The 25,811-nt window shown below is 55.8% G+C and overlaps 2 protein-coding genes across 5 annotated transcripts in view; both read right to left on the reverse strand.

Moving 5' to 3' along the window:
• Positions 1–60: 60 nt before the first annotated feature.
• Positions 61–12,207, reverse strand: FNBP4 (formin binding protein 4). Of its 4 annotated transcripts, none has more exons than XM_082485073.1 (17): positions 12,045–12,207; positions 11,725–11,808; positions 10,381–10,517; positions 10,015–10,207; positions 9,688–9,838; positions 9,480–9,600; positions 8,902–9,240; positions 8,363–8,573; positions 6,319–6,437; positions 3,661–3,765; positions 3,217–3,350; positions 2,793–2,890; positions 2,051–2,229; positions 1,386–1,616; positions 698–1,228; positions 454–611; positions 61–261 (listed from the first exon to the last, which is right to left on the reverse strand). In XM_082485073.1, exons 1-17 carry the CDS (start codon positions 12,166–12,168, stop codon positions 171–173), a joined length of 3,006 nt encoding a protein of 1,001 aa, XP_082341199.1. In that variant the 5' UTR covers positions 12,169–12,207; the 3' UTR covers positions 61–170. The 4 variants fall into 4 exon arrangements, with proteins under 4 accessions (XP_082341199.1, XP_082341198.1, XP_082341201.1 ...); XM_082485072.1 differs by having other exon boundaries at positions 9,480–9,603; XM_082485075.1 differs by lacking the exon at positions 2,793–2,890 and having other exon boundaries at positions 1,386–1,699.
• Positions 12,208–13,166: 959 nt separating this feature from the next.
• The window catches only part of NUP160 (nucleoporin 160), a gene marked incomplete at its 5' end in the record, with an annotated part of 28,518 nt that continues 15,873 nt past the window's right edge, over positions 13,167–25,811 (reverse strand). The window contains 17 exons of the mRNA XM_082485170.1: positions 13,167–13,552; positions 13,696–13,800; positions 14,069–14,194; positions 14,446–14,587; positions 14,916–15,017; positions 15,846–15,969; positions 17,058–17,168; positions 17,547–17,607; positions 18,203–18,363; positions 18,478–18,583; positions 18,677–18,773; positions 19,517–19,611; positions 19,713–19,808; positions 20,770–20,889; positions 21,201–21,299; positions 24,026–24,095; positions 24,783–24,942. Coding sequence (XP_082341296.1) covers positions 13,466–13,552; positions 13,696–13,800; positions 14,069–14,194; positions 14,446–14,587; positions 14,916–15,017; positions 15,846–15,969; positions 17,058–17,168; positions 17,547–17,607; positions 18,203–18,363; positions 18,478–18,583; positions 18,677–18,773; positions 19,517–19,611; positions 19,713–19,808; positions 20,770–20,889; positions 21,201–21,299; positions 24,026–24,095; positions 24,783–24,942 — 1,862 coding nt within the window. The 3' untranslated portion in view covers positions 13,167–13,465. The remainder of the gene's footprint in view (positions 13,553–13,695; positions 13,801–14,068; positions 14,195–14,445; positions 14,588–14,915; positions 15,018–15,845; positions 15,970–17,057; positions 17,169–17,546; positions 17,608–18,202; positions 18,364–18,477; positions 18,584–18,676; positions 18,774–19,516; positions 19,612–19,712; positions 19,809–20,769; positions 20,890–21,200; positions 21,300–24,025; positions 24,096–24,782; positions 24,943–25,811) is intronic.

The raw sequence follows: 25,811 nt of genomic DNA on the forward strand, positions 1-25,811 counted from the left end.
AACTGCCCCCGGCCTCCCACCACCACGGCAGGGACAGCCCTGGCTCAAACAGACGGCACGTCCCAAACTGCTACAATTTATTGGACAACGGTCAAGTGGTGAAGGGCTCTGAACTGTACATCTGTAAAAAAAAAAAAAAAAAATAAAAAAAAAAAAGAGTGCGGCGCGCCTCATGTGCTAGATGCGGTTTTCCTCCGCTTCAGCCGCGCTCGCCAGTCCTCTGGCAGCGCCTCGAAGTTGGCGTTCCTCTCTGCCATGCCACTGCGGGGACAAAGCAGAGGGTTAGCGCCCAGGTGGCACATGGTGACAATCCCCACCCACCCTCGTGTGCGTCCCCCAGGGCCGGAGATGCAGACTCCCGCACTCTGCCTTTCCAGGGGACAAGGAAATGTCCCCCCAAAGGAGCCGGGCAATGTGCCACGGTGAAGGGCTGGCAGCGCTGGGGCCCCGTACCTCATCAGCTGCTGCTGCTTCCACTCCTCGATGCGCCGCTGGGCGGTGGTCTCCCGGTCCTCCTCACTGGAGCTGGAATTCTCCTCCTCGTCCAGCTCCCGCTGGATGCTCTGCCACTTCTTCACCAGCGATGGCATCTTCGTTTTGCCCTTCTTGCCCTGTGCCCGAAATGCAAAAGTCCGTGGTGAGGGTGGCTGGAAAGGGAGGAGCGGGCCCCCAGCGCGGCACCAGTGCAAGAGCCTACCTTGTCCTTCCGCCCCTTCCTCGGCTTCTCCTTCTCCGGTGGTGGCGGCGCCTTAGGGGTGGGAGGTGGGGGCGTCTGGGGGGGCGGTGGGGGTGGCGGCTGGTCAGTGGTGCCGGTGCTGGCAGCGGGCATGGCTCCTCGCGCCGGGGTTGGCTGCACAGCGGCGGCGGGCAGGCCCATGGGCGCAGCGCACTCCGAGTAGCTCATGACGGAAGGCGCGGTGGGTGCCGTCACGCCCAGGTAGCCAGATTGCAGGCCCAGCGTGGCGGGCTGAGGGCCAGCGTGGCCCGGTGCCATGCGGAGGTTGGGACGGCCCTGGATCTCGCCCTGCAGCCGCTGGCGGGGCCTCAGGGAGGCGAGGGGCACGGCTGACGGCTGGTACTTGCTGGCGGCCATCAGGGGCTGGCTGTAGATGACAGGGCAGCTACCGATGGTGGCTGTTCGCTGCATCAGCCCCGGGCTCATCTCTGTGGCTTTCCTCTTCTGGGGCTTGGCGGAGAGCAGCGGGGCTGGGCTCGGTTCAACGGCACCCTGGAAGAGAGCACTGCCATGAGCGCCGAGCCGGGAAGGATGCGGCCCCCAGGTGTGGCCGAATGACGGCTCTTCCATGCACCCTCCCCGTGTTCACAAGCGCCGGGCACAGGGCGGTGGGACCGGCTGAGCCCCGGCTACCGGCACCGCCGCTCACCTGGCTGCTGCTGGCAGCTGGGCGCAGGAGAGGCTTCAGGGGAGCGTCTTCCTCCGTTCCTGGGGCGGGCGGCTCCTCACCCCCCTCATCTTCCATCTCCACTTCCTGGATCTCGCCGTCTTCTCCGGGAGGCGGGGGCGGCGGCGGGGGTGGCGGGGGCGAGTCCGGTGGAGGCGGAGGCGGCGGAGGCATTTCCAAAGGCAAGGGAGGTTGGAGGACCGGGACGGAGGACTGAAGCAGAGTCCAAAATGGAGTGAGCGGCATGAGAGACGTAGCAGGAACTTGGCCTGAGAAGGATTCTTTACAAAGGGAGCCTGAAGAATACATATTGACACAGGCTTGAAAACCCACGCTACGGACCGCGCTGCCTGCTCCTGCCTGCTGCCTCCCTGCCAGGGCCCTGCCTGGGAGCGGGCAGGCAGAGCTCAGGCCACGGGCTCGACCGACGAGCTGCACGCCACCTTCCCCGGCACCGCTGTGACACCTAAAACCGATGGGGACAGCTGGGACACAGGAGCAGTGCTCATCCCGGCTTTGCTAAAGCCACCGCCACCACAAACTGCTCTGGCGCTCAGTGGGACTCCGTAACACCCCACTGTGGGGCCAGGACCCCACAACCACACCAAATTCCCCCCCGCCCCCACTGTCCTGCCCCCGCTCTGTACCTGTGGAGCGCTCGGCGGAGTCCTCGGCGCGCTCTCCTTTGTCTTTTGGAGGTGGTTTAGGAGGACCGTCGGCTTTTCTGTCGGTGGCCCGCTGTCCCTCCTCTTCGTCCTCCCCGTCGGGGAACTCCCATTGTGACTCTCCTGAGCGCTCGTTAACATAGAAATAGCGTCTATGCTCCCTAAATCACAAGAAAGAGAAGGAGGCTTTAGATTCCCTTCCCCGCCACCGACACTCCGAGGCGGGCCTGCCCACGACAGCGGTGCGCTCTCGCAGGGAAGACCCTCTGCGGCAGGGCTGCCGCTCTCCCAAACGCAACAAACAACTTTGAGGACAGAGGCAAGGAGAAGGCCGGAGCCGATTTCGCTCAAAGCTATTTGCGTTGCTGGCTGCGTGAATGTCGCCCTGAGCCCCCCGCTCCGAGGGAGGGGAGGGCTGAGAAAGCAGGCCAGCGTGCAGCAGAGCGACGTCTCGCTAACAGCGGGACTTTCAGCCGCCACCTTGGCTGAAAGTCGCCCTCCGAGAAGAGGCACCGGGGAACAGCCCAATGGAGAGAAGCGGCTGCCCCCCTACCCCGTGGTGCGCGGAGGCCGCTTTTATTGATATAGTCTTGGTGTCAAACACACAGTGAATGCTAGAGAGAGGGAGCGGATTCTGGGAGCTGAAAAACAAAAGAGCAAAGATTTCAAACAAAGGAAAATTAATCAAGAAAGCCAAATAGACAAAGAAATGTTTGGGTCTGACCTGCTGGCAGGAGACAGAAATCTTGTTCTTCGTTCCGTCGATGAGTTGAAGTTTGTCCTTTGTCAGAGCTGTTGGTCAGAAGAGGTGATCCAGAGATCCTGCAAAGTTCACAGAGCTCTCGCATGCGCGACCCCCCAGGCCCGCCCTCCACAGCGCTTTACACTCGCGAGAGTGAAAACCAGCTCTGTCCGATCAGGGAATCAGCTCCGTCTCAAAGCACTGAGCACTCCGTTTGGATCCTCCAGTTTGGTGGCTGGCCCAAACTCTGCGAGTGCCGGATGTTTTTCTCTGCCTGCCCAGCACTGCTAACAGAAGCTGCTCTCAGTCTCCGAGAGGGACGGCGCCACGTCGTCGGGTGGTGATGGTCACAAATCATGTCTGAGATGTCAGAGATGAAAGGTGAGAAAGGTAGGAGAGCGCGTACCTGTCCCAGTGGCAGGACCAGCCTTTAGGGGTGGCGTTTATTTCGTATTGTTTTAGCTGTTCGGCTGCGTCTTGGAGTTTGCGTTTGAGGTAGTTTCCATTGAGAGCACCTTCTCGCCAGTCTGCAATGCGGGTCTAGAGGGCAAGAACCGGGGGAAGCCGTTGAGGGAGGCTGCAAGCGGCCCTCGGGACAGGACTCGAGGTCCGGGAGGTTCCCTTACAGCAACGGGACTCGGGGGGGCCAGGAGGAAGACACCGCCTCCGCGCAAAGCCATGCTCTCCCCCCGCCGAGGAAGGGCCCTGCAGGAGGCAGGCCGCGTGGCGCGGTGCGGTGCCGCCGCGGCCACGAGGTTCACGCAGCACCGGCCCTCGGCGCTCGAGCGGCGGACAGTATTTGATCCGCTTCGGAACAGAAGGCCGGAGCGAGGGGCGAAGGCTCGGTTACCTCTGTCTGCAACAGCAACATGTGGAAGTTGGAGATAGATTGTCTGTTGATGCCCAGGAACTCCAATTTACTAGTCAGAGTATTTGCCAGCTCTCCGATCTGAAACTGCCAGGGAGAAAGGGAAGAGTAAAGAGCCGCCCTCGGGTAGCGTCACCGGGCGGCTGCAGCCCCACGGCTCGAGGCCTTCCCCGGCAAACAGGACTTGGGACAGCCTGCGGCCCCTCAGCCAGGCGGGACTAGGATGTGCCACCCTGAACGTGTGCGCCTGTCACTCCCTCCTTTCAGCCCCGCCACCTCCTGCGCCCCAGGAACAGGGTTGGTGCGGGGCGGCAGGATGAGACCTCCTCTGCAGCCGCGGGAGGTGCCAGCGAACCCCAACTCCTTTGTGCGGACCCTTCCCCGTTCCCAGCCACAGCCCCCAGCGCGTCTCAGCGCATCACTGCTCCCAACCAGCCGAAGGAGGGTCCGGGCTTGGTCTGCTTCGGCGCCCCGGCTCCGGAGTTACAGCAGAGCAATCGGCAGGGCAGAGAGCGTTAAATATAATACTTAAACCATTTCCCAAAGGAAACGGGGCAGGATATAATTTCAGACTTTGTAACTCGCCGCTTTCCGGAGGAACGAGCTGGAAAGCACAGGAGAGGGGTAACAGCTCTGGATTTACTCCTGAGCAGAGACAGCATCTACATTAAAACTCAGGCCAGCCCACAGCGACCACCGTTCCTCAACCCCAGCGTCCCGCAGGGGTCAAACCTCCAATTCAGGCGCTGCCCAGGGACACGGGGATGCCCCGTTGTCAATGTCCCTGACTGAGGGGACTGCTTGAGAGCGGCTACAAGCCAGAAAGCAATCAAGAGCAGAAACGGGGCAGATGCCTGCAAGTGGCATCACGATTGCTTTAAGGAGGACTCTAAAAATTTCTTTTTTTCCTTCACTCTTCAGAAGAGGCTTTGGAAGGTCCCCAAAGCCACCAACGCAGTGTCTGTCTCCAGAGAGGGGGATGGGCCAGACAGACAAGCAGCGCTAGAGAAGCTCAAGGCAGGGAAATTAATTCCTGCATTAATGTGGCTACGGAGAAGTCGGGGAAGATCCCAGAGCAGAGGGCAACTTTGCAGTGGAGGACCCGGATCTCCTGCAAACCAGAGAGCCGGCAGAAGAGAGATTACCCCAAACCGATGAAGCACACGGTACCGATTACCCGAGGAGACGGCATTCCTCCAACAGCTCTAAAGGGCTCCTGCATGGGAAAGCACCACGCTACAGCACACAGTCCGTCACAGAGCACCGCCAGTACCAGGAGAAAAGGGGACAGCAAACGTGACAGCTTAAAAGGCTTTCGGCAGCCATCTGGGGCACAGCAGCCAACGAGCCTGCTCCTGCTGCAGGCTTTTTTTTTTTTTTTTAATTCAATTCAAAAAATCAGACAAGCCTCATGTAGGCGCTATACTGAGGGAGGGCTCAGTGGTTTTGGGCAAGAATATCACATCTCAAAACTCTGTTAAAGAGTTCTTTTACGGGAGACGCTAAATCTGTCACAAGGACAATAAGGAAGCCCTTCCCTTTCACACCGGAAAAAATGATTAAATGATGGGAAATGAGGGCAGGACCAGAGGTCAGCTTTCGCTGCAGGTTTCCACCGGGGTTCTACCACGAGATGGCGACTCCCCATACGTAAACCATCTGGCACAGGGAGGCGACAACATTTGCCAACGGAACAAAATTACTCAGGAGCCAAATTTAACACTGCAGGAGATTTCAGGGTAACGAGCGACTGGGGAATCAAAAGGATAAATCGAAAAGATCTCCCCGACCACTCTGCATAACGATCACTCAGAGCCTGTAGCTCTGTGTGTCACTACTACGGCTCAGGAAGGGGCTCTGGGAACTGTTCAGCCGCAGCGAAAAAGAGCAAACCAAGGCTCGGAAGAGAAAACTATCAACACGACGCTGCAGAAATCCCCAGGGCTTCCCCAATTTGCATCTAACAACTCCAAAAAGTCATGGTGGGGGAAGGGCAGAGCAACAGGTACTGGCAGCCTCCAGACACAGAGGGATTATGGACGAAGAGTCTTCAGCCTGGAAATGGGACGACTGAGCGGGCACATGCCAGAGGACTGTAACATCGTTATTGGTGAAAACAAAATCAAGACAAAAGCGTTTGCTCTCTCTTACGACCAGACCCAGGGCTCAGTCTTTATCCCCCCACCCCCCCTTGATTTTATTTTATTTTTAAAAACTTTCAAGCCATTGCTGCTGGCTCCTGCTGGAGGCAGGACACCGGGCTGCAGAGATGCTGGCCCAATCCTGCACAGCTGCTCTTTCACAGGGCCAGGGCAAACTGCTCTTGCAGCCACGCCGAGATCTGAGGTTTAGCGCTTCAGGGGTATGGTGCTGTCCTGCCGGCAGCAGGAGGCGGATAAGGTCACTCCAGCCGGGCCAAACCCACAGCCCAAAGCTCAGGTGTCCCCGCTGGCTGGTGACGTCCCCTGGGCAGAGGTGGCCAAGGGAGCCAGCACATCCCTCTGCGCTGCTGGTGGTACTGCGAGCACTGGGGAGAGCAGTGAACTGGCCAGGGCCTGGGGGAACTGCCGAGCACCCAGCCAACCTCCCTTACGCAAGCTGGGACACATCTCACTGACACGCATCTCTGCATCTCCGTACCTTTAGGTCCTGCTCCTCCTCTTCTATTTTTGGTGCCCCTTGCACTTTTGCTTTCTCCTGGGGCTCCTCAGACTCTGTCTCTTTGTCTGAATTCGCATCAGCTGTTTCCGTGCTTGCCGCTGCAGGAGAAGAAACGACAGGTGAGCCCTTCTCCCACCACCGCCACGGTGCTGCCAACAGCCAGCTGGAGACACCGTGCCAGGGAGCCAAAGCCACTGCAGGAGAGGGCAGGGAAAGAACCGGGGGCCTCTTTCCAACGGGAGACGGCGACAAGAGCCTGAAATTAAAAAAGGAGAGAGGGTCACTGCCTCTGTGTTTTGATGGTGGGGGTCCTTCCAGAAGGACGGCACGGGAAACAGAATTACAGCTGCTGCAGTGCAAGGGCTGAAGGAGGAGCAGCCTGGAGCACAGGGGTTCAAGGAAGCGTGAAGAGAGCTAACCACCAGGCAGGCAATCATTAAACGCTGGTGGTTTAATAATTTGTCAAGAAAGGATATCAATGATTAAATAAGTTGAGACAATATCAAAGACTGACGTGTTCTCAAACAGTTGTCAAGACCGTAAGGTTTTGTCTGAGCCCCATCACAGGAGAGCGGCAACTAATTCACTGTGCAAGCGACAAATTCCAGGGAGGGAAGTTTTTCAAGGGACTCCTGAAAAAAAACAACCCAGTGTGCCCTGGCGCTCAAGGGCAGCAGGATGCTCAACTTTAAACAGGTTATTTGAGAGTAACACCTTCCTGTTCCCTGGTGTCCCCAGGGACGTTCTGCTCACGAGCCTGCAAGGCACATGGAAAAGCCCTCCAGCAAAACCATCCCGCGAAAAGCCACCCTGGACAAACAACGCTGCCGCCTTAACGCCAGGCCTGCCATCCAGCTCACGCCTCTGCCTGAAGCAGGCATGCGTCAGGGCCACATCGACCCCATTTTGGGGTGGGCACCGTCTCCAGCAGGACGCAGCCTGCTCCGGGCTCAGGGCACTTTTGTACCATTTTTTTTCTGGGAAAAGCAGTTGTCTCTCTCTCAGCTTTCTGTGCCAGAGGGGCTGCCCTGCTCTTTGCCACAAGGCAGGCAGCTGGCCTGAAGCCTCGTGCCGGGGAGGGACTGGCACATCTGGGAGTTAGAGCAGTTCTCCCCAACGTTGCGGCCGGCACAGCTCTGGAGGGGACTGGGGAGGACAGGAGGGTCGGTACAGGTAACAGCTGCAACAGGCAGCGAAACATGGGCTGTAGTGGAGCATTAACAGCCACAATCGCACGATTTCCCCAAGGCAATAAGTTTATACGATGCTCTGCAACATCTGCCAAACTGCTCTTAATATAATATTTGACAACAGTCTCTGGAAGACCGCGGCTGTACCACGGGAAAGCAGAGCGCTAACAGGAACACGAGCTCTGCCAAGGGGTTGTTGTCACTCAAGTGATACATCCAACACACAGCCGGTATCAAACAACCCTTACGTGAACCAAATCTTCCTGGCAGCAAGGCCCTGCCTTACATTTCCTATGCACCAATAAGTGCGGAGCCACAGTGGCTCTCGGGGAACAGCTCGCCTGTCTGAAACATGGCGACTGTTACCAGGCAGCTTAGAAACACAACTTGGAAAGAGCAAGGCAACAGTTCCCCATGCACCATGTCAAGATTTATAATGTTGGGAGGAAAGCGGAAGGCGGTGGGGCATGATGCCGCCGTTATCACAATTCTGTATTCCTTTTCCTGATAAAGTGTGGAGTATGGGCATTCTCCTATTTATTTTTCTGATACAGCATTGACTGCAGGCACCCTCCTGTTTATTCCCTTTAATTATAGGATAAAGGAGAGAGTTTGGCAGAGTGTCAGCTTATCCCCACACTGCCCTGAGCCTGCGAGGCTCATGCTGCTGGCCTGCAAGCTTGGCTGTGTGTGACAGCGGTGACAGCCACCCCTCTGGGCCTGTCCCCTGCCCGGCACACGTACCTCGCCGCCCGTCCCGGCTCCTCTATGCACCGTGTGGGGCTCCAGGCTCCCCACACATCCTCGGGGACAGGAGACCCCTTTCCAATTACCTGCTTCTCCCGCTTCCGGGCTCTCCCGGCCTGTTTTGCTGGAGCCTCGACTCGCAGATTCGGGGCTGGCAGCTCCGACAAACAGTTTCCATTTCCCTCGCTTAGAGGCTAGCCTGCGGGTTGCATCCTGCGAGGCTGACTGACTCCCGTCGGAGAGTGGGCTGGAGCCCGAAACACTGCCATCGCCTTCCTCCAAGGCACGCAGCTCCGCCTGCCAAGAGACATGACAGCAAACGGCACTTCAGGGGCCTGAGCCTCCCCTGAAGAGCAGTCACAGTTACGAGTCACTCGTGAAATCAGGGCATCGCGTTAACGGAGCAAGAGTTTGCCAAGACACACACACAGAGCATCCACGTAAAAGCTGCAGCTGATCGGTGCCCAGATTTATAAGCAGCCCAAAACCGTATAGGAGCAGCACGGGAAACACAGGGTCACCCTCCTAAAGGGGGCAGGACACAAATGCCTGCTGCTCCCAGTTTATTCCCAGCCATCCCTTGGCTGCACCCACGGCCTCATTTCCGTAACAAAAATGTTCTTACTTTCTTTCTCTCCAACACCATCTCCAGCTCAAGGGTGTCTTGCTCCTCCTCTTCCTCAGCACTCTCCCCCGACTGTACCACGCTGCACAGATCCTCCTGCACCGTGTCTTCCAGGGGATCCCTGCTGGACTCCGGCTCTTCAGGAGCAGCTGCTGCCTCTTCTGCTTTCGCCTCCTCTTCCGGGGGCGGCTCAACCTCCTCTTTGCAGATCACCTTTCTCCTCCAGCGCTCCTCTTCCTCCTTCACCACATCGGGCAGGAGTGGTGCCAGCAGGGCTGCAGCCACCCCCTTCTTCTCCTCCTCGCTGTTAGAGAGGGCCTGCACGCCTTCATTCACCTCCTGCAGGTTGAGCCTCGCGTGAGCTTTCCGGCAGCAGCCACAGCTCCCTGCCCCCTCGCCCCAGCCCTGCACCTTCCCCGAGCTGCGAAAGAGACCGCAGCCCGCAGAGGAAGCAGCCCCACGCTGATGGGGAGGGCTGCAAGTGGACTGGAGTGACCCACCCGCTGCCGAAGAAGCCCAAAGAGGCGCCTACAAGCCCTGTGGCAACCAGAACCTGGTGCTCGACCTGTTTGACTGACCTTCTTCACCTCCCGCTTGGCCAGGGTGGCCCCACGGCTGACGCTGCCCGGGGCAGCCCCCTTCTCCTGGGGGTACAGTTCGGCAGCCGCTACGAAGCCGCCGTTGGCACCTGCCACGGTGCTGCTGAGGAAGAGGAAGACGGAGTGAAGGGTGGTTCAGGGACAATGTCCCGGTGCCTCCCTTGGCGGGGCTGGGGGTCTCTCCCACCTGTGCTGGTAGTGCTGCAGGCCTTGGACCTGCGTCGCCAGGTATTGCGGCAGCTCCCAGGTCACCTCGTTGCTCTGGGTGTTCCAGTAATAGTAGCAGCCGGTGTTCTCGTCCCACACCTCCTGCCAGTCGCCCATCTCCAGCTCACCCACTGCCGGGAAGGACGGATAAGGACAGGCGGTCACCCAGAGGATCCCGCCACCAACCCGATCGGTTCTCCAAGCTGTCATCACCCCCCTTTCCCTAGTGTTAAGCCCCTGTCACCACCCTTTGCCCCCATCCTGAGACAGGCACAGCCCTGACAGCCAGGATCCGCGAGGCGCTCACCTCCTGCCAGCGAGCACTGGGTGTCATACTGCCACTCCGGGGCCGGCGCGGAGCCCGCGCCATTGGCGGTGCCCGAGGACTGGCCTGAGCCCGACTCCTTCGGCTCTGGGCGGGGAGGTGTAGGGGGTGGCGCGGAGGAGGAGGCGGCGGAGGGCTCGGTGGGCTGCGGAGGAGCCGTGATGGCATCGATCTCCTGGGAAAACGACATCCCAACGTCAACTTCAAATCCCGGGGAGGCAAAAGCAGAGTCAAAGCGCTCATCGGCAGAGGACAATGTCTCAAACCGTGAAACCACTCTCTTCCTGCCACCCGCTCCCTCCTAAGGAGGAACTCCCCTCCACCCTCTCTCCCCTCAGCCGCACTAACCGCCAGGAAGTTTGCCAGCGTGCTGTCAATGTCTGCAGAATTACTGCCATTTGCATCCGTGGAACGGGCTGACTTTTCCGGGGTTTCGCCCTCCTCGTCGTCGCTGTCTGCGTAAGCACCGAGAAGACACAAACCTCCTGCCCAGGAAGGGGAAAAAAAGCCTCAGCGAGGGGGAGGGAAAGTACCAGGGCTCCTCCTGCTGCTGCAGGGAAGCGGATCCAACCCCCCCTCGGGCTGGTCCCACAGTCACCTCACTAATCCTGTGAGAGTGGAGCAGCCCCGCGGGGACAGGCACGCCCCTTCCCCAAGTGTTCAGGGGAGAAACACCCCCCCCATCCCTTCAAAACATCTCCTGGCACCCCAAAATCCAAGGTAGACCGGCCCCCCCAACCACACTGGGAATGGGAAATACCCTCCCCGTGGAAAAAAAAAAACAAACAGAACAACACTAGGAAGAAAAAACAATTCCCCATCCCTGGAAAAAAAAATGATTGGGGCAGGAACATCATATCCTGGCTGCAAACCATAGATCAGGGAGTCACTGCTCACCAAAATGCCAATATTTTAATCTTAAATAAATTTAATACCAATTTAGTAATTAAGAACTCATAATAGTAATACAGAAGAAAGAAAACACCTTTTCCTCCCCCAGAAAAAAATACCCCGGGTGGAAAAATATCTACTGACCCGAGTTTTTGAGATAAGAAATCATTTTTCCATCAAAAAACACTTAAGAAGGGGGAAACTTCGACATCATCACCCCAAAAACAGTAAAGTGGGGAAAATAACCCTGCTCCCCCCTCTAAAAAAAAAATACTGGAGATCAGGACTGGAGAAAAATAAAAAAAAATACTGGAGATCAGAGAAAAACAAAAAAGAAATACTGGAGATCAGAAAACACTGGAGGGGGATCACCCCATTCCCCCAGTAAAAAGCACTTATATGGGGTAATCAACCTACCTCAATAATAAACAAAAATTGCACTTATGGAAGAGGAATCACAGCAATGAAGAAAGACTCAGAATAATTAAAAAGGGAGCAATTACCGGAAAATAAGTTATTTAGGAAGGTGTTAATTATCCCCTCTTAAAAAAAAAATAATTAAAGGGGGAGAACCAGCCCTACTTAAAAAAAAAAAAAAAAAAAGATTTGCGGGGGGGGGGACAACCACATCTCCTCCAAGGGAAAAAAGTAAAATTAAGGAAAAAAAAAAAAAAAAAAAGAAAGCCTTTTTAAGGAAAATTAGGTGGTGGGGGCCGCTCCTCCTTTAAAAAAAAACAGCGGGGCAACACTCCCTAATTTTATTGGGGGGGGGGGGGGGGAGGAGGGTTAAACGTCTCCTACCTGTGGGTTTGACGGCGGCGGCGGGAGCGGGGGGCGGCGGGTTGGGCGCGCTGCGGGGGGGCTCCGCCACCGCTTCGGGTTCATCTGTGGGGGAAGAACCGTCAGATATCGGGGGGCTGAGGCCGGGGGAGGCGGGGGGGGGCGCGGGGCGGGGCAGAGCCCCGCCCCGCGCCCCCCCCCGCCTCCCCCGGCCCCGGTACCGCGACTAGGCCGCAGCGCTACGAGTAGGCCGCGCCGAGGCCTGCACTAGGCCGCGCCCCGCCAACAAAGCGTCCCCCACCCGCAACCCCCCCCTCCCCCGCTTCCTTCCCCCGTTATACCCGGCTCGGAAGCCGAATCGGCTCCTTCAGCCGGCGGTACCGCCGCCTCGTCGCGGCGGGGTCCCGGAGGAGAGAGCTGGAGGATGGGGCGGCGGCCCGGCGCGGAGCGGGATTTTTTCCCCATGGCGGCGGTGGTGGTGGAGGCGGCGGCGGCGGGAGCGGCGCCTCAGGGCTGCGGCCGCGCCTGCGCGCTGGGAGGGAGGGCGGGTGGGGCGGGGACGCTGCGTAATGCGTCAGCGCGTTAGGGGCGGAGCTACCGCTACGCTCCGCCCCCGGCTGGGAGCAGCGCCCCGCCCCACCTGCTCCCGCCTGTCCCTGGAGCCTATAGACCGCTCTTGCCCTATAGCCCCCTCCTGCCCTATAGCCCCCTCCTGCCCTATAGCCCCCTCCTGCCCTATAGCACGGTGCCGGCCCCATCGTGCCCTATAACTCAGTGCCACCCAGGAGCCCGTAGCCCCCCTCCTGCCCTCGGACCCTATAGCGCCATCCTGCTCTATAGCACAGTGCCACTCTTGGAGCCTATAGCCACATCCTATCCTATAGACCCCTCCTGTCCTGTATCCCAGTGCTGTCTCCGGAGCCTATAGTGCTGCTCCTTTGGGACTCAGCTCCATCCTACCCCATAGCCTGCTGCTGTGCTCCAGGGCTGTAGCCCCATCCCACCCTATAGCGTAGTGGGCTATTGCCCCTTCTTACCCTATAGCACCCTGCCCCTCAGGCTTATACCTCCATCCTGACCTGTTAGCATGGTGCTGGCCCTTAAGCCTATAGTGCATACTGCCCCTCGGGCCTATAGGGCTGTCCTACCCTTTAGTAGGTGCGGGCCTGTGGGGCTATAGCTCCATCCTGCCCTATAGCACAGCACTGCTCCTCTGGCCCTATAGGGCAGTCCTAGCCCTTGGCCCTATAGCAAGGTGCCACAGCTCCACCGTGCAGTGCTGTCCCTCCATACTGCCCTACAGCAGGGCGCTATAGGGCTCTCCTGGGGAGAGGGGCCCTACATCCCCCCTTATTTCACCTTCCAACCCCCCAAAATCCCGAGGGTGCTGTAGGGCAGCACCCGTCCCGACACAGACCTCTAATAACACTTTGATTTTATTAAAGTTCATCCAAAACCACAACAATAAATAAAAAGAAATGCCAAAACCTGCTGCGTATGGTACAGGATGAGAGCGAGGGGGGCCGCCCCGGTGACGGTGACACCCCAGAGCTCTGTTCATCACCGATCACGCCCCAGAGGGAACAGCGAGGTGCGTTCCACCTCCCCAAACCGGACCCTTATGGAAAAAAAAATGAGTAAAAATAGCACCACCGGCTGAGCCAGCGCGGGGTGGGATGGCGTTGGCTCCTGGGGACGTCACCTGGACAGAGAGCAGTGGGGGCCTAGGGGTGGTGGCCGCGGGCGGGCGGTGGTGTTGCCGCTAGTTGCGGCGGTACAGGCGATCCCGGGTAGCCACGCTGACCTTCTGCTGGTAGTCCTCCATCTTGTCATGCAGCTTCTGATAGAGCTGGGCGAGGGGCAGAGCAGGTGTCAGAGACCAGTGCTCCCATCCCGTCCCCCATCCCATTCCCACTCTCCCTGTGCTTGGGCACCTTGTGGTGCTCCCCTGCCACCCCTCGGCCCCCTTTTCCCCGGGGCAGCTGGACCTACCACGACGTTGTGATGGTTGGTGGTGCTCTCCTGCAGCGCCTGGAGCAGCTGGTCGATGGCGGTGTAGGGCAGCCACACCATGGGGGCAGTGGCGGAGAGTGGGAACTGGAAGGGAGAGAAACCCTTGTGTCGTGTGTGGGAACGCTCCTCCCCCACAGCCACGGCAAGGAAAAGCCCCCCGGCAACCATGTCCTGACACCTGCTTGTCCTGCTGGTCCCACTAAGAGGTCTCCACTCCTCTAGGGTGGGTTATGCACACCCGTTTCTCCTGGAAGCATCATCACGCAAATCGAGGGCACAATACCCCGACCTCAAGCGGGATCTGTCCCAAGGAACGGTTCCCTGCCACATCCCAGGCTGCAGGTGAGCTCACCTCGATTCCAAAATACTGGTGCCCTTTGCCCAGCACAGCATCTACGTATTCCAGGACCAGATCCACAGCCTCCTCCAGCAGATCGTAGTTCAGATAGAGACGCAGCAGCTCAGCAGCGTCCACTTTCTGCAAGCAAAAGGGGCTGGTGTCAGCCAGGGAGCGTGCCCAAGAGCCACCACAACACCGAGAGGAACCTGCTCTGAGCCTCAGTAACGGGCACAAAGCATCCGACACGGCTTCCTGGAGCTGGGAATGGGAAACGGAGGGGAAAAGCCTGCAACGAGGAGGTGACTGACGAAGCCACGGTGACCTGGCAGCTCTGGGACAGCTGGGATTTTTTGGCACGCGCCGAGCGGTGCCCCTCTCCCTGTCCTCACCTTGTAGCTGTTAATGAGCCAGTTGGGCAGAGGTATCCCGTGTGCCAAGAGCTTGTTGATGACGCAGCGATGGTACAGGCTGTTCTGGGACGGGTAACGCTCCAAATAGGACGACAGCAGGCGCCAGGCTTCATCTGTGGCGCTGCAAGGCAATAGTTTCCCCTCGGAACCTGTGCCAGCAGCCCCTGCCGCTGTCTGCGAGGCCACGCAGTGCTCCAGGGCAACCTGTCCCGCTGCCCGGGTTCAACGCGTGCGCTTCAGGCCCAGCAAAGCGGGGCGTGCTGCATCCAGCAGGCTGGGGAGAGCGTGGAAGCACGGCTGTCCCACTGTCCCAGTCCCACAGGTCTGCTTTGAGCAGGTTTTATGAGTCCCGTCACCCTGTGGATTCCTGCAAGGCTTCTTTCCACCTCTAGAAATGACCCACTCGTGAAAAGCAGCTCTGCCCTTCTCCCCCACAGACAAGGACCTACCTGGATTCCTTGGTGGTAACCAGCGCAGAGAGCTGGTTTGCCGCTAGCCAGTCCCAAGCCTCTGCCTGCGCCGCCTCCCCTCCCAGCTGCAGCTTGATGCACCTGCAAGACAGAGCAGCGCAGAGGTGGGCGCCTTCCGAGCCCACCCCCGTCACCCTGCAGGTCCTGCACCCCAGTCCCCGCAGGACTATTCCCAAGCGGCAGCTATGGATCAGCCGCCTTGGCAGGAAAAGGCGCCTGTTAAGAGTGATTTCTAAGCTGCTCGAAGTGCCAGAGAAGAATTAATAACGACTCTGATGTTAGGCAAGCTTTGGGGCCCTGAGTTTGGGCAAGAGCTGCCCTCCATGCGTCCAGCCGCAGGAACGGGTCGCAGCAGAGCTCCTGAACAACTCAGGCAAAGGAGAAGAGGAATCCTGGGGTCGAAGACGAGGGATGAGAGCAAAGGGCGAGCACAGAGATCAGACAGAAGAGCAAGCGCTCTGCCAACCGCTCTTTGAGAGCTGCTCAACAGCTCCAACAAATCTTCCGTAAGCAGCTCCGTGGGCAGCAGCGGGAGCGTGCCACAAGCCGGTTCACCAGAAAAGGTCTCCAGATGATGGCTGTGCCAGGGTCAGGATCACCTGTGACTGTCAGATGTCAGCTCTGTCCCCGGAAACCAGGGGGAAATCTCTCCCCCATCCTACTGGCTCAGCAAAGCTCCCTTATTTTAACTTTTCAGGTGTGAAGAGCAAGTTCCACCTCCAAACCGCTAAGCCAGCAGCCGCTGAGGCTGGGCACGGCGTTAGCAGCCACGGCGAGCAGACGGGTCAGGACAGCGCTGGCTTCTGACCCTGGGGAGCTGCAAGCTGTGCCCTGCCAAGCGTCACGCAGCGCACGTCTCCGCAGCCGCGCGTCGCCCGCGGCGGGGAGGAGAAGCGGCTCGTTACGTACTTGAAAGTGAGTCCCTCAAAGATGGGCGTCAAGGGCAGCTTGAACGTTTGGCACAGAGTGATGGCAGTGTCGAAGAGGCCGGCCCGAACCAGGAGAGCAACCGTTTCCTCAGGCGTGGAGTTGCCTGCAGGGAGGGAGGACAAGGTAAACACCTCCCCCAGTCACACCCCAGTGCTTACTGGGGCTTAACCCCACGCAATTCAGCGGCAGTTACAGCAGCACTGTGTTAAACACCCTGCACCAGTCCTCCTCATCGCACGGCTCGAGGCTTTCTTGGCCTCAGGAACATCCCGTGAGCCCAGGAGCCATCCCTGGAGGGACCACACAAAGCAACAGGGACCCAGGGAGCCGTCCCTGATCAGGCACCAGCTGGAGAGGGACACAGGCAGCACCGTACAGCCCGAAATCAAATGCTGCCGCTGTTTAGGTGAGCAGGGAGGGGGCAGCCATGTCACTGGCACAGCAGGCCCGTATCCACGTGAACAAAGCATCAGCTCAGCCTTGCCAGCGCAGGCAGGAGGGGACATGAAACTGCAGCACCCGGCTCCCTGCGTCTCCAGTTTGCCTTCAAACCAGCTGTTCAATCCTTTCCCTGCAATCCCTTACTGGGAAGGCGTCTCCTCCCGATACTTAAAGGAGAAAAATGCGTGTATGTTGCATAACTCATACCAGAGAGGGGCAGAACATACTTTAAATGGTCAGGGTGGGAGAGTTGCAGCTCTCCGCTCCCCAACAAGGAACAACTTTGATAAGCTAACACTGTGTCGTGAAGCAGGATTGTCCGGGACAATGATTTAAGTCTTGCATCGAGTGTTTTTTTCCGGGACTTTCCAATTCTACTTCCTATGGGGGCAATTTTCAGCAAGACAAAAAGACGTCTTTTTGTCCCAACTCATGAGCTCAACCCCACACTGCAGACCACTACCAGAGCTTGGCAAAGGCAAAAAATTGGTGGAAAACTTAAAATTGTTTCTCCTGATCCGCCTCCCCAAAGCTGCAGAACTTGGTGGCGAGATTTCATGCTCGGGAGGCGAATCGAACGGTCCCGGCCAGCTCCTGGTTTTGTCTCTGGGTCAGAACAAATCGAACGGTCCCGGCCAGCTCCTGGTTTTGTCTCTGGGTCAGAACAAAACCGCTGTTTCCTCACCTGAGCTACGACCGTACCACAAACCTCAGGGGAAGCGAGAGGTGGCGGCGCCGCAGCCTTCTTACCTGCCACAGCCGCTGTTGACAGGTCATGCTGCACCAGAGTCAGCCGGATCCGGGCCAACACACACTCTCGCTCCAAATCCTCCAGCTCCAGGATCTCGATTTGGCGAGTTGCTGTAACAGATGGACGCGAAGGGCTCTCAGTGTTTTAAAAAGAGCTTCTCAGGGATTGCGCGAAATGTCTACGCCCCTCTGCCATCCTAAAAGGAGTCGTACCACAGCAAGTGCCACAGGAGAAGTCAGGTTTTGCTGCCCCTTCCTTGTTACCTTGAACTCTGCCTATCTCCTCGCTACAAACCCACCGTTCCTCCTCTACTAGAGACGTTATCTAACTGGTAACTACCTTACAATTGCCCAAATTATTGATCTGACAGAGGTGGGAGCTGCCCTGAGCCACCTCCCAGCTCACACGGGAGCAGCAGAGCTCCGAGGCCAGGGGAGAGGCTGCTCTCTGACACGAATCGAGAGGAAGCACTGGGACTGGGCACTTACTGGGAACAGCCGTGCACTCCCCGTCGTGGCTTCGCTTCGGGGATGCTCCAGGGCGTTCATACTTGCAGGAAAAAGCAGAAAGAGAGTTTATGCCCACCTGGTATTCAAAGGACAAATTGCCTCGATAAGATACAGCCTCAACACCAGCTCTTCATTTAAGAGCCTTGATTTGAATCAGAAAAGCCACACAACCCGTTGGCAGTTCAAGTTACGTTTATCTCTGGTTATCAGAAACATGGCACAGCATTAGCTGATCAGGCTACGGTCATTACCTCCCCGCAAACAGATCTGAAACACAAACCACCTTACAGTAATTCTCCTTTGAACTGGTATTCCGGCTGTTCAGACTCCCGTCTTCAATAAAAGCTGATATATTCCCATATATGTACACCTGTCCCCTCCCAAAACTTGTCCTGCTTCCACCCTGCTCCAAATAGGGGCAACGATACAAGGGTGATGGATAGGACCGACGTCTCCCCTGAGCGGGGCAAGACAGCGCTGCACAAGTTGTGAGCAGCAGATTAAGGAGGCCAACGCCTCTCCTCATCACATCGGAAAGGATTTTGGAAGCTCCTTCCCAAACACACAGCTGTGAGTGTCCCCCACAGTCAGTAACTTGGGTCAGAGGCTTCATAGTAAAGCTCAGCGTTTCCTACCACAGCTCCAGAAGCCGGCTGCACTATCCAGGCGTACTCTGGGCGGATCAAGCGTAAGCAGTTAAGAGCAGCGAGGAAGCAGTTTCCCTGTTTCTGGAGCCCTCGGAGCGTCCGCACCTCCCTGCCCAGGCGCATGCCGTATTCAAACATCACCGTTCCAGCTGACGAGAGAAGGGGAATACATCAGCCAAGAGCCTGGACATGGACAAGCCACCAAAATAAAAGCGGTGCCGCAGGCAGTCGGGCTGTTACAACCTGCCCACCCCAAGCCTTACCCTTGCGGTAGTTGTGGCGGTAGATGTGGAAAGCGTAGAGCAGCTCGTAGTAATTGTGGGTCATCAAGTCCACCGCTCGAGCGTGAGATTCGATGATCCCCACGACCTGCAGCACACGGAGGCTCAAATGGGTGGACAATCCCTTTAAAAGAGGGCGGTTGTGCCCCCCTCCCCATTCCTCCCAGCGCAGGCTGATTACCTCGTTATGGAGGTTGACGTAGGGGAACTCCACCAGGTCCTGGAGCTGGGAACGCTCACAGAGAACCACCACTAGCTGGCGCAGACAGTCCAGCTGCCTGCGAAGAGAGAAGCACAACCATTCTGGAGGAGGAGGAGGAGGAGGAGGAGCGGGAACAAACCCATCTTCAAGGTTCAGGCTTTAAGCCATGAACACGCCACTTTGTGACAAGCTCCGTAGGTTTTTTTTCTGGCTTAGAACCAAGAAGTCCCTTCAGACTTCTCCTGTGCTGGAAACAGAGATCCTGGACAGCAAAGATCCTCTGCAAAGGTCTCTCAGGAGCGCAGTCTCCCTCCCCTCAGCTCTATTTGGTGAGATTTTTTTTTCAGCCTCAATTAAAACGCATTCCTGCTTCTCCTCCGAACATCCATTCCAGCCATTCCTGCTCATCACATCCTCCTCTGCCAGGGTGAAGCTTCCTCTACCCAGTTCACTTCCCACATGGTACTCAAGCTGAAAATTCAACTCCAAGTCTTTTCTTTATTAAACTAAACTGACTGGACTCCTAAAGCTTTTCAACATACAAGGCCACAAGCGATCCTTTAGCCATTCTTTTGGCTCTTCCCTGAACCAGCTTCTTTTCCCCCACCGTTTCCTGCTTTGAGACAGTGCCTATCCCAGCTGTTCTTACAAAAATGAAGCATGCCTTTTTAAACACACCTTTCCAAAAGCTAAAACAGAAGCTCTTAACACAGCAGCCACGTCCTACCCTAAAGCGTCATCTTCCTTTCAGTTTGATGGAAGAATTGGCCCACGGACCTCCCAGACAAGCGAGCATAAAGGCAGAAAACTGTCACCTACCTGCTTGGATCCGGGTTTTGCGTTAAAGCTACATATGCTTCACTGTTGTGTCCTAAATCCAAGTGATGTTTGAAGATGCAAGTCCTCAAAGTAGCCTGAAAACACCAAAGAGCGTGTTTCGAGTTATACAACTAAACAGAAAGTCCCCTGTAAGCTCCCCGAAGAAACATCTCGATGCAGAAGAGGTGACCCGTACCTGGCTTCTCCAGTCATCCGCCGATTCCATGATAGCCAGGGTAGCCAGCTGGATCACCAGCTCCGGTAAACCCACCATGTCCAACAAGCGCAGAACCTGGAGAGGACAATACTCTAAATACTCTAACACTGGCTGCGGCAGTACCAAAGAACAGGTCGGGATGGCGAGGGGTTTGTGGTTTTTTTTTTGGTTGGTTGGGGTTTTTTTTTTTTTTGTTTTGTTTTTTTTTTTTGTGTTTAAGAGCTACTCCTGCCCCTACTAACCATGAGAGCAGTCAAAAAGATTTTGCCAATGTTTCTAAGCGATTAGACTGAAAAAAGGAAAGATTTTGGTAAGTCGCAGACGTCTGAACTAAATCCCAGCACAACAGGCCCAGGCTATGGCTTTTCTGGAGGATTCATCTCTGCACATGTGAGTTTTCTGAAACATTTTAGCGGTTTCTGAAACATTTACGACCCCTGCGACAGAGAGGTAAACGATTCTGCCCCCAAGCACGCATGCAGCTCCATCAGAGCGAGAAGTTCCCTCTCCAAGGGCACCTGACCATCCTTGTGCTTTCTGGCTTTTAAAATCAGGGAATCCCTTACGATGAGCCTTGAGTCCAAGCTCGCAGCCTGTCTGAACTACGGCATGATGCAAGAAGAAAGATCCTATCTCAATTTAAAGACGTTCATTTTAATTTGCCTCAAAGCTTAATAACCTTCCCCTTAAGCGACATCTCACGTCTAGCCTGGACACGTCTGGCTTCTGCCTCCAGCAGCTGGATCTCACCCTGCCTTTTTCTGCTGGATAACAAAGTCCTCTGCTATTCAGAAACTAATAGGTGGAAAGTACCTAGCTTTTGCACTGTAGTCACCTTGTCATCACCCCTCAAAGAAAGTAAACAGACTACACTGAGGTTCCACCTTCCAAAAAAGAATGTTTTCTGAGTCTCAAGTCACTTCCCCAAAAGCTGGGGACCAAGCAGGAATTCTCTCTCTGGTCAGCATCTGTGTGGGATGACTCGGTGCCAATTTCCTTGGTCAGGACCGCGTGCGCTGGGCGGGCTCAGCCGTACCTTGTTGTAGTACTGCAGGCGTGGAGCAGAGACCATCTCACCCTCCTCAGGTTGGATCAGCCTGGCCAAGAACTCTTCTCTTCCCACCTCCGACGCAGCTTGACAGAAAGAGTCCAAAGCCTAGAAGCAGACCAGAAAGCAGCTTGCGTGTACCCTCCCAGCCTGCTGTACTGGTGACAGCACAGTGCTGCCCATTCCAGCTCCAGTGTCTGAGACCTGCTGGCCCCAAGCTAAGAAGAACTTCCCCAAGAGCAGACCCCGCTGTCCCCCTCCAATCTCACTCTTTGCCCAAAGGAGGCAGAGCTCAAGATGGAAGTTTCCTGACCTTGCACAGCAGAAACAAGGCTGACCCTACCTGTACACTTCCACCCTCTTGAGGAAAAAGGTCCCACACCCCATAGGGAAGCAGCGCCAGGAGACGAGAGCCTTACCTTGTGCCCCTCACCCATGACAAGGTAGCACCGGCCCATCATGAAGCGGCAGGAGCCCATGTTCACGTGGCACCACGGCTGCAGCAGACGAATGTATTCCTACAGGAAAGGAGGAATGGGAATTTCGATTCAGGTCAGCACTCGCTCATGACCTGCAGGCAGCCTGTACCAAAGGAAGAGTTCGGTATCCAACACCAAAGCACTATTTTGGTGGCCCCTTTAGCTCCAGTGCTCACACAAATCCCACTCTTTCAGCTCAAGGGCTGGTTTCCCCTGCCCCAAGGTCCCCTCGGTGCACAGAGGGGGAAGATGTTCCCCACATGCTTCTGGGAAACAACCTGCTCTGAATAGCTCCAGAGTCTGTACGAAGTGCCTCAGAAACAGCAGCCAACATCTCCAAAAATCAGACACGATGCTCTCTACAACCGCTGCAATCCTGCTGTTGGGAACTGCAGAGGAAACACTACCCCGGTGCGCACAGAGCCTAAACGGGAGCATGCATGTGTGAAGGCAGCGGGAGAACGGGCAAAACAGGCGTTAGGATCTGTGCAGCAGGGCAGGAGAGGGAGAGCAGCCAAGGAAGACCATGGATTACAACAACAAACTGACAGGCACAGGGCGGAGCGCTGACGGCACCAAGGACACACGGCAAATAAAGACACAACATGAACGCTGGCCAGGGCGATACGACACAACCTGGCCCCGTGCCTGCTCTGTCAGGATAATATAAGGGCTGCAAAGTGTCATCACCTATCAAGAAGCAGCTAGGAGGCACGATGAAAACTCAAAAGCTGGCATCCCTCATGCTGGAGAGAGAGCGGCGTATGCTCTTTGTACTTGGAGAAACAGAGATGTCCCACTAGCAAGGCCCTGGGACTCAGCAGGAAAGGAGGAGAAGCCAGGACCCAGTGGTAAAGCCAAGGTCTTCACTGGCCGATCTGCATCTTTGCATGTGCATAAACCACCAGCACACACGCCTCGCCGGCCACGGGTCCACTAAAAGCCACGTGGCAACGCATCCTCTGAGCCTGGATTCACCGCTCAAGATTAGCCAGCTCCAACAGATAAATCCCACCCCAGGCTTGCTCGACAGCTTGTCGCATGGAATAAGCGACAAGGAAAGGTTTGGCCCTCGTCCCAGGCCAGTGCTTTGGTCACTAGACCTTCTCCGTGCCCGCCTGTTACTTGCAGGGTGCCTCCTGTATCTCCGCCTCTATTTGGGTCATCGTGCTCATGCTCACAGCAAATCTGGTGTTAGCTTCTGGAGGTCAACGCACTTAATCCAAGTTTACGTGACCGACTGGGATCAGTAAGCGTAACAGAAGGTAGCGGGGAGGAGGAAGAGCCCTCTCCTGCAGAGATAAAAGTCTCTCCCATCTCCTCAGGCAGCACACAAGTGAGGCGAAAGCAATGCAAGGAAACTCAAAGCGTGCTCGCACCACGAGAGTGCACACATGCCAAGAGGCAGAACGATGCTGCCCAAACCATCCTGGCATTTCCTGGCTCAAAAGCTCTGCAGATTTGACATTCTTCTCAGCAGCAACATGAACACAAAAGAAAGCAATTCAGCCCCCAGGTGTAAGGGACTGTGAGAATAAAAGGTTCTGCTAAGCACAGGAAAAAACATCTCCCTAATAACAGCCTGCCTAACCCTGCGTGCCTCAAGGACTGCCATCAGTTGGGGAATGAACCGCGTCACATGGCTCCGCAGACAAGAAATTGTGCGGTTCAGAACTAGAGCACAAGCAGCTACAACTGCCAAGGCCCCAAAGAGCGCAGAAGAGACGGTGGAAAAACAGTGGTCTGAAATACTCTACGGAGACACCTGAAAAAAAAAAAAAAAGCAGTTCACTCGCCCTCCTACCAAGATGTTGGGAGCGCAGCCAGGGATGGAAAGACGATGGAGGTTTCTTACGCTGTTTTTTTTTTTTTTTTACTAGTAAGGACGTTTAAGAAATAGATGTACCCTCCTGAAACGGTACTTCTGCTGCTGGGTTGAAGACAGCCTTCCGAACGCCGAGTCCCATGGGCAATCTGCTCGCAACGGTACCACAGAAAAAGCTACGGGTACAGCAGCAGCTAACAAACCCAGGTTACGGGCTTGCCGTGATATTTAAACAAGCTCCGCAAAGATGTTTCTTGTGCAGAGTACCACGCTGTCAGACAAGCCCTGGGAGACTGAACTCCTCCACGAAAAGGGTATATAATAGTGCTGAGCACTTATGCCTGGATTTTCTTGAAAACAGATGAAAGAGGAAATGCCTGAGATGAACATCTTCAATGATTCCCCAGCAAACTCTGCAGCATTTTCTAGGTATGAGGTATTTAGCAAAAACCCGTTCTGTTAGCAGAGGTGGACACCACAGGGAATAAGAGGGATGCATGAGGAACATGTAAGGTATCTGCTACCTTACAATTTGTTCACTGCGCTGACTCTCTGATAGTTATAACAGATTTCTAACAATTCACCAAAAGAATTGTTCCTTGCAGTCCGTTTCACCTGCAGGACAAACTCGCAGCCCATCATCTCCAAAAGGGAGACACGGGAGCAGAGCGCTTGGGAAGATTAGCTCATGTCTGAGCTCAGAGAGCAGCAACCAGGGGAAAGCCAAACAAACCTCCAGCGACTGGAAAGATGTTTTGGGTAGTTTTTTCTAAGCAGAGGTAAGGCAGCTGTGCACTGAGCTCACATTGCGTTACACTTCTGCATCGGCCGAAGCACAGAGCTGCTACTGAAAGAAACCCACGTGTGAGAAGAGACTGCTGCACTCATTCCCGCTCTTCCCCTTTCAGCTACTGCGAGAGAGCCGGCGCGAAGCACTCACCTGCAGCTGGGTGTACTGACAGCTCCCCATCAGGCACTCGGGGAAGAGGAAGCCGGGATTGCTGGGCCATCTGAGCGGAGGTTAAGGAACAGAGGACAATCCAGTCCGGAGAGCTCAGAGAACTAGTCTGAAAGCCGGCATGCCTCTCACGCTCAGTTTGTGGGGGGAAAGGAGAGAAGATTAAGCTGCTCTTTATACAACTCATTATTCTGTAATAAGATTTATCCATATTAGAACAAAACCATTAGTACATCTAATCCACAACTGCCCAAATCTTGCTTCCCTTCCAAATCTCCCGGCATCGCACCTCGCCAAGTCAAGTTGCTAGAGCTCAGGGGCTTAAAGTCAAAAACTCAAATCCTTCATTGTGCACATAGACAGGATGGATTCTGTGAAATCTTAAAATGCCCCCAAATCCCATTAACGCTAACAACAGTCACTTGTTCAGGAGACTGGTCTTCAAAATTTGGGTGTGGAAAACATTGATTTTGGGACCACATAAGGCTCGGTGGCAGAGATGACCAACTTACAGCCACCGCACGCTCTGCAGCCCATCACCCTAACCCCTCTGCTAGCCCCAACCCTCCTCCTGCAGACCCACCGACGCTCCCAGCCTCAGCACCGGGATGCGATACGCAGCCTCCGTGCAATCTCCGTGCGTGCGGGGGCTCCGGCACTGCCTCGCCGAACAGAAACTTCCCCTGGTTACATCCCAGCAGGAGCGAGCACCTCGCGGCAGGTTTACAGCCAAGGATACAGGAGCGGCAGAAAGTCAGACACTATTGCGGTAATGAGATGGGGCCAGTTCAAACTTGTTTCAGCCAAAGAAGTGTTTGGTTGCAAGAAGAGTCGAGATATGATGTGCTTTCTGGCAACTTCCTGAAAGAACAGCTCCACAATTGTTTGAGGGCCGGATACTAAAAATACAAGTTAAAGAAACACTGAGAAGAAGGGCCGCAGCGGACAGCCCAGGCTCTCTACACCGTGCTGCGCTCATCAGCCCAAACATCATGGATTATGTCAGAGCCAAATAATAAGCATGTTCAATACTCAAACTTGTTGGTTTTGGATCTCTCTTGCCGTCTGGTTAAGTCAGAGGGAGTAGCAGAAGATCAAAGAGACACATGCTGCAATGTTTATTAACCGCAACTCAATTATAACACGAGAACAAAAAAGAAAAAAAAAAATAAAATAAAAGGCTGCGCTCTCTCTCTAGCTGCGCTATTCACAACCCATCCGCAGCTTTCCAGCACGATCGAGTGTTTTACAGGGAGTGCTGATTTGGCTATCTGGCTGTGTTCAAATGCCTCCCTCCTCATTCCAGCCCTGTAAGCAGCCCAGTCTCCCATTAGCTAACTGTTCTCAACGCCTCTCCCCAAGCTGCCACCTCCTTTCTATCTTCCCCACGTCTCACATACTTTTCCTAAAGCACGGCGGCCAAACAGGACTTTCCTCATGAGCAGGCCAAGAAATAACCCACGACACCGGCGCACACAAAGGATGTTTTCAATTTGGCTTTCATGCGCTGACATTTACGCAGAGGCAACTGCCTCCTGAACCGAGACTCTCATTCAGGGAGAGTTCGGACTCCGAAGATCGCAGCCTGCTTACAAACAGCACAGATGCCCCAGGCCTGTCAGTAAGCAGAGAAAATTCTTCCTCGGCTCACAGCCCTTCACATGTGGCACTGCTGCCTGTTTGTCACTGATTTTCTCAGCTGCCTCTGAAGTGTCTCAGCCTCAAAGTGCCATGCAGACTACTTATGGCAGGCTCTTACCTGTGCATT

This window comes from Vanellus vanellus, assembly GCF_965231255.1.
Source record: "Vanellus vanellus genome assembly, chromosome: 6".
Lineage (NCBI taxonomy): Eukaryota > Metazoa > Chordata > Aves > Charadriiformes > Charadriidae > Vanellus > Vanellus vanellus.

Coding starts and splice junctions, on each gene's coding strand:
- FNBP4 (XM_082485072.1), bottom strand. CDS start 12,168: ATGGGGAAAAAATCCCGCTCCGCGCCGGGCCGCCGCCCCATCCTCCAG. Junction 10,518..11,724: donor CGCCGCCGTCAAACCCACAG/GTAGGAGACGTT, acceptor CTTCCTGGGCAG/GAGGTTTGTGTCTTCTCGGT. Junction 3,351..3,660: donor TGTTGCTGTTGCAGACAGAG/GTAACCGAGCCT, acceptor CTTGCCCTCTAG/ACCCGCATTGCAGACTGGCG.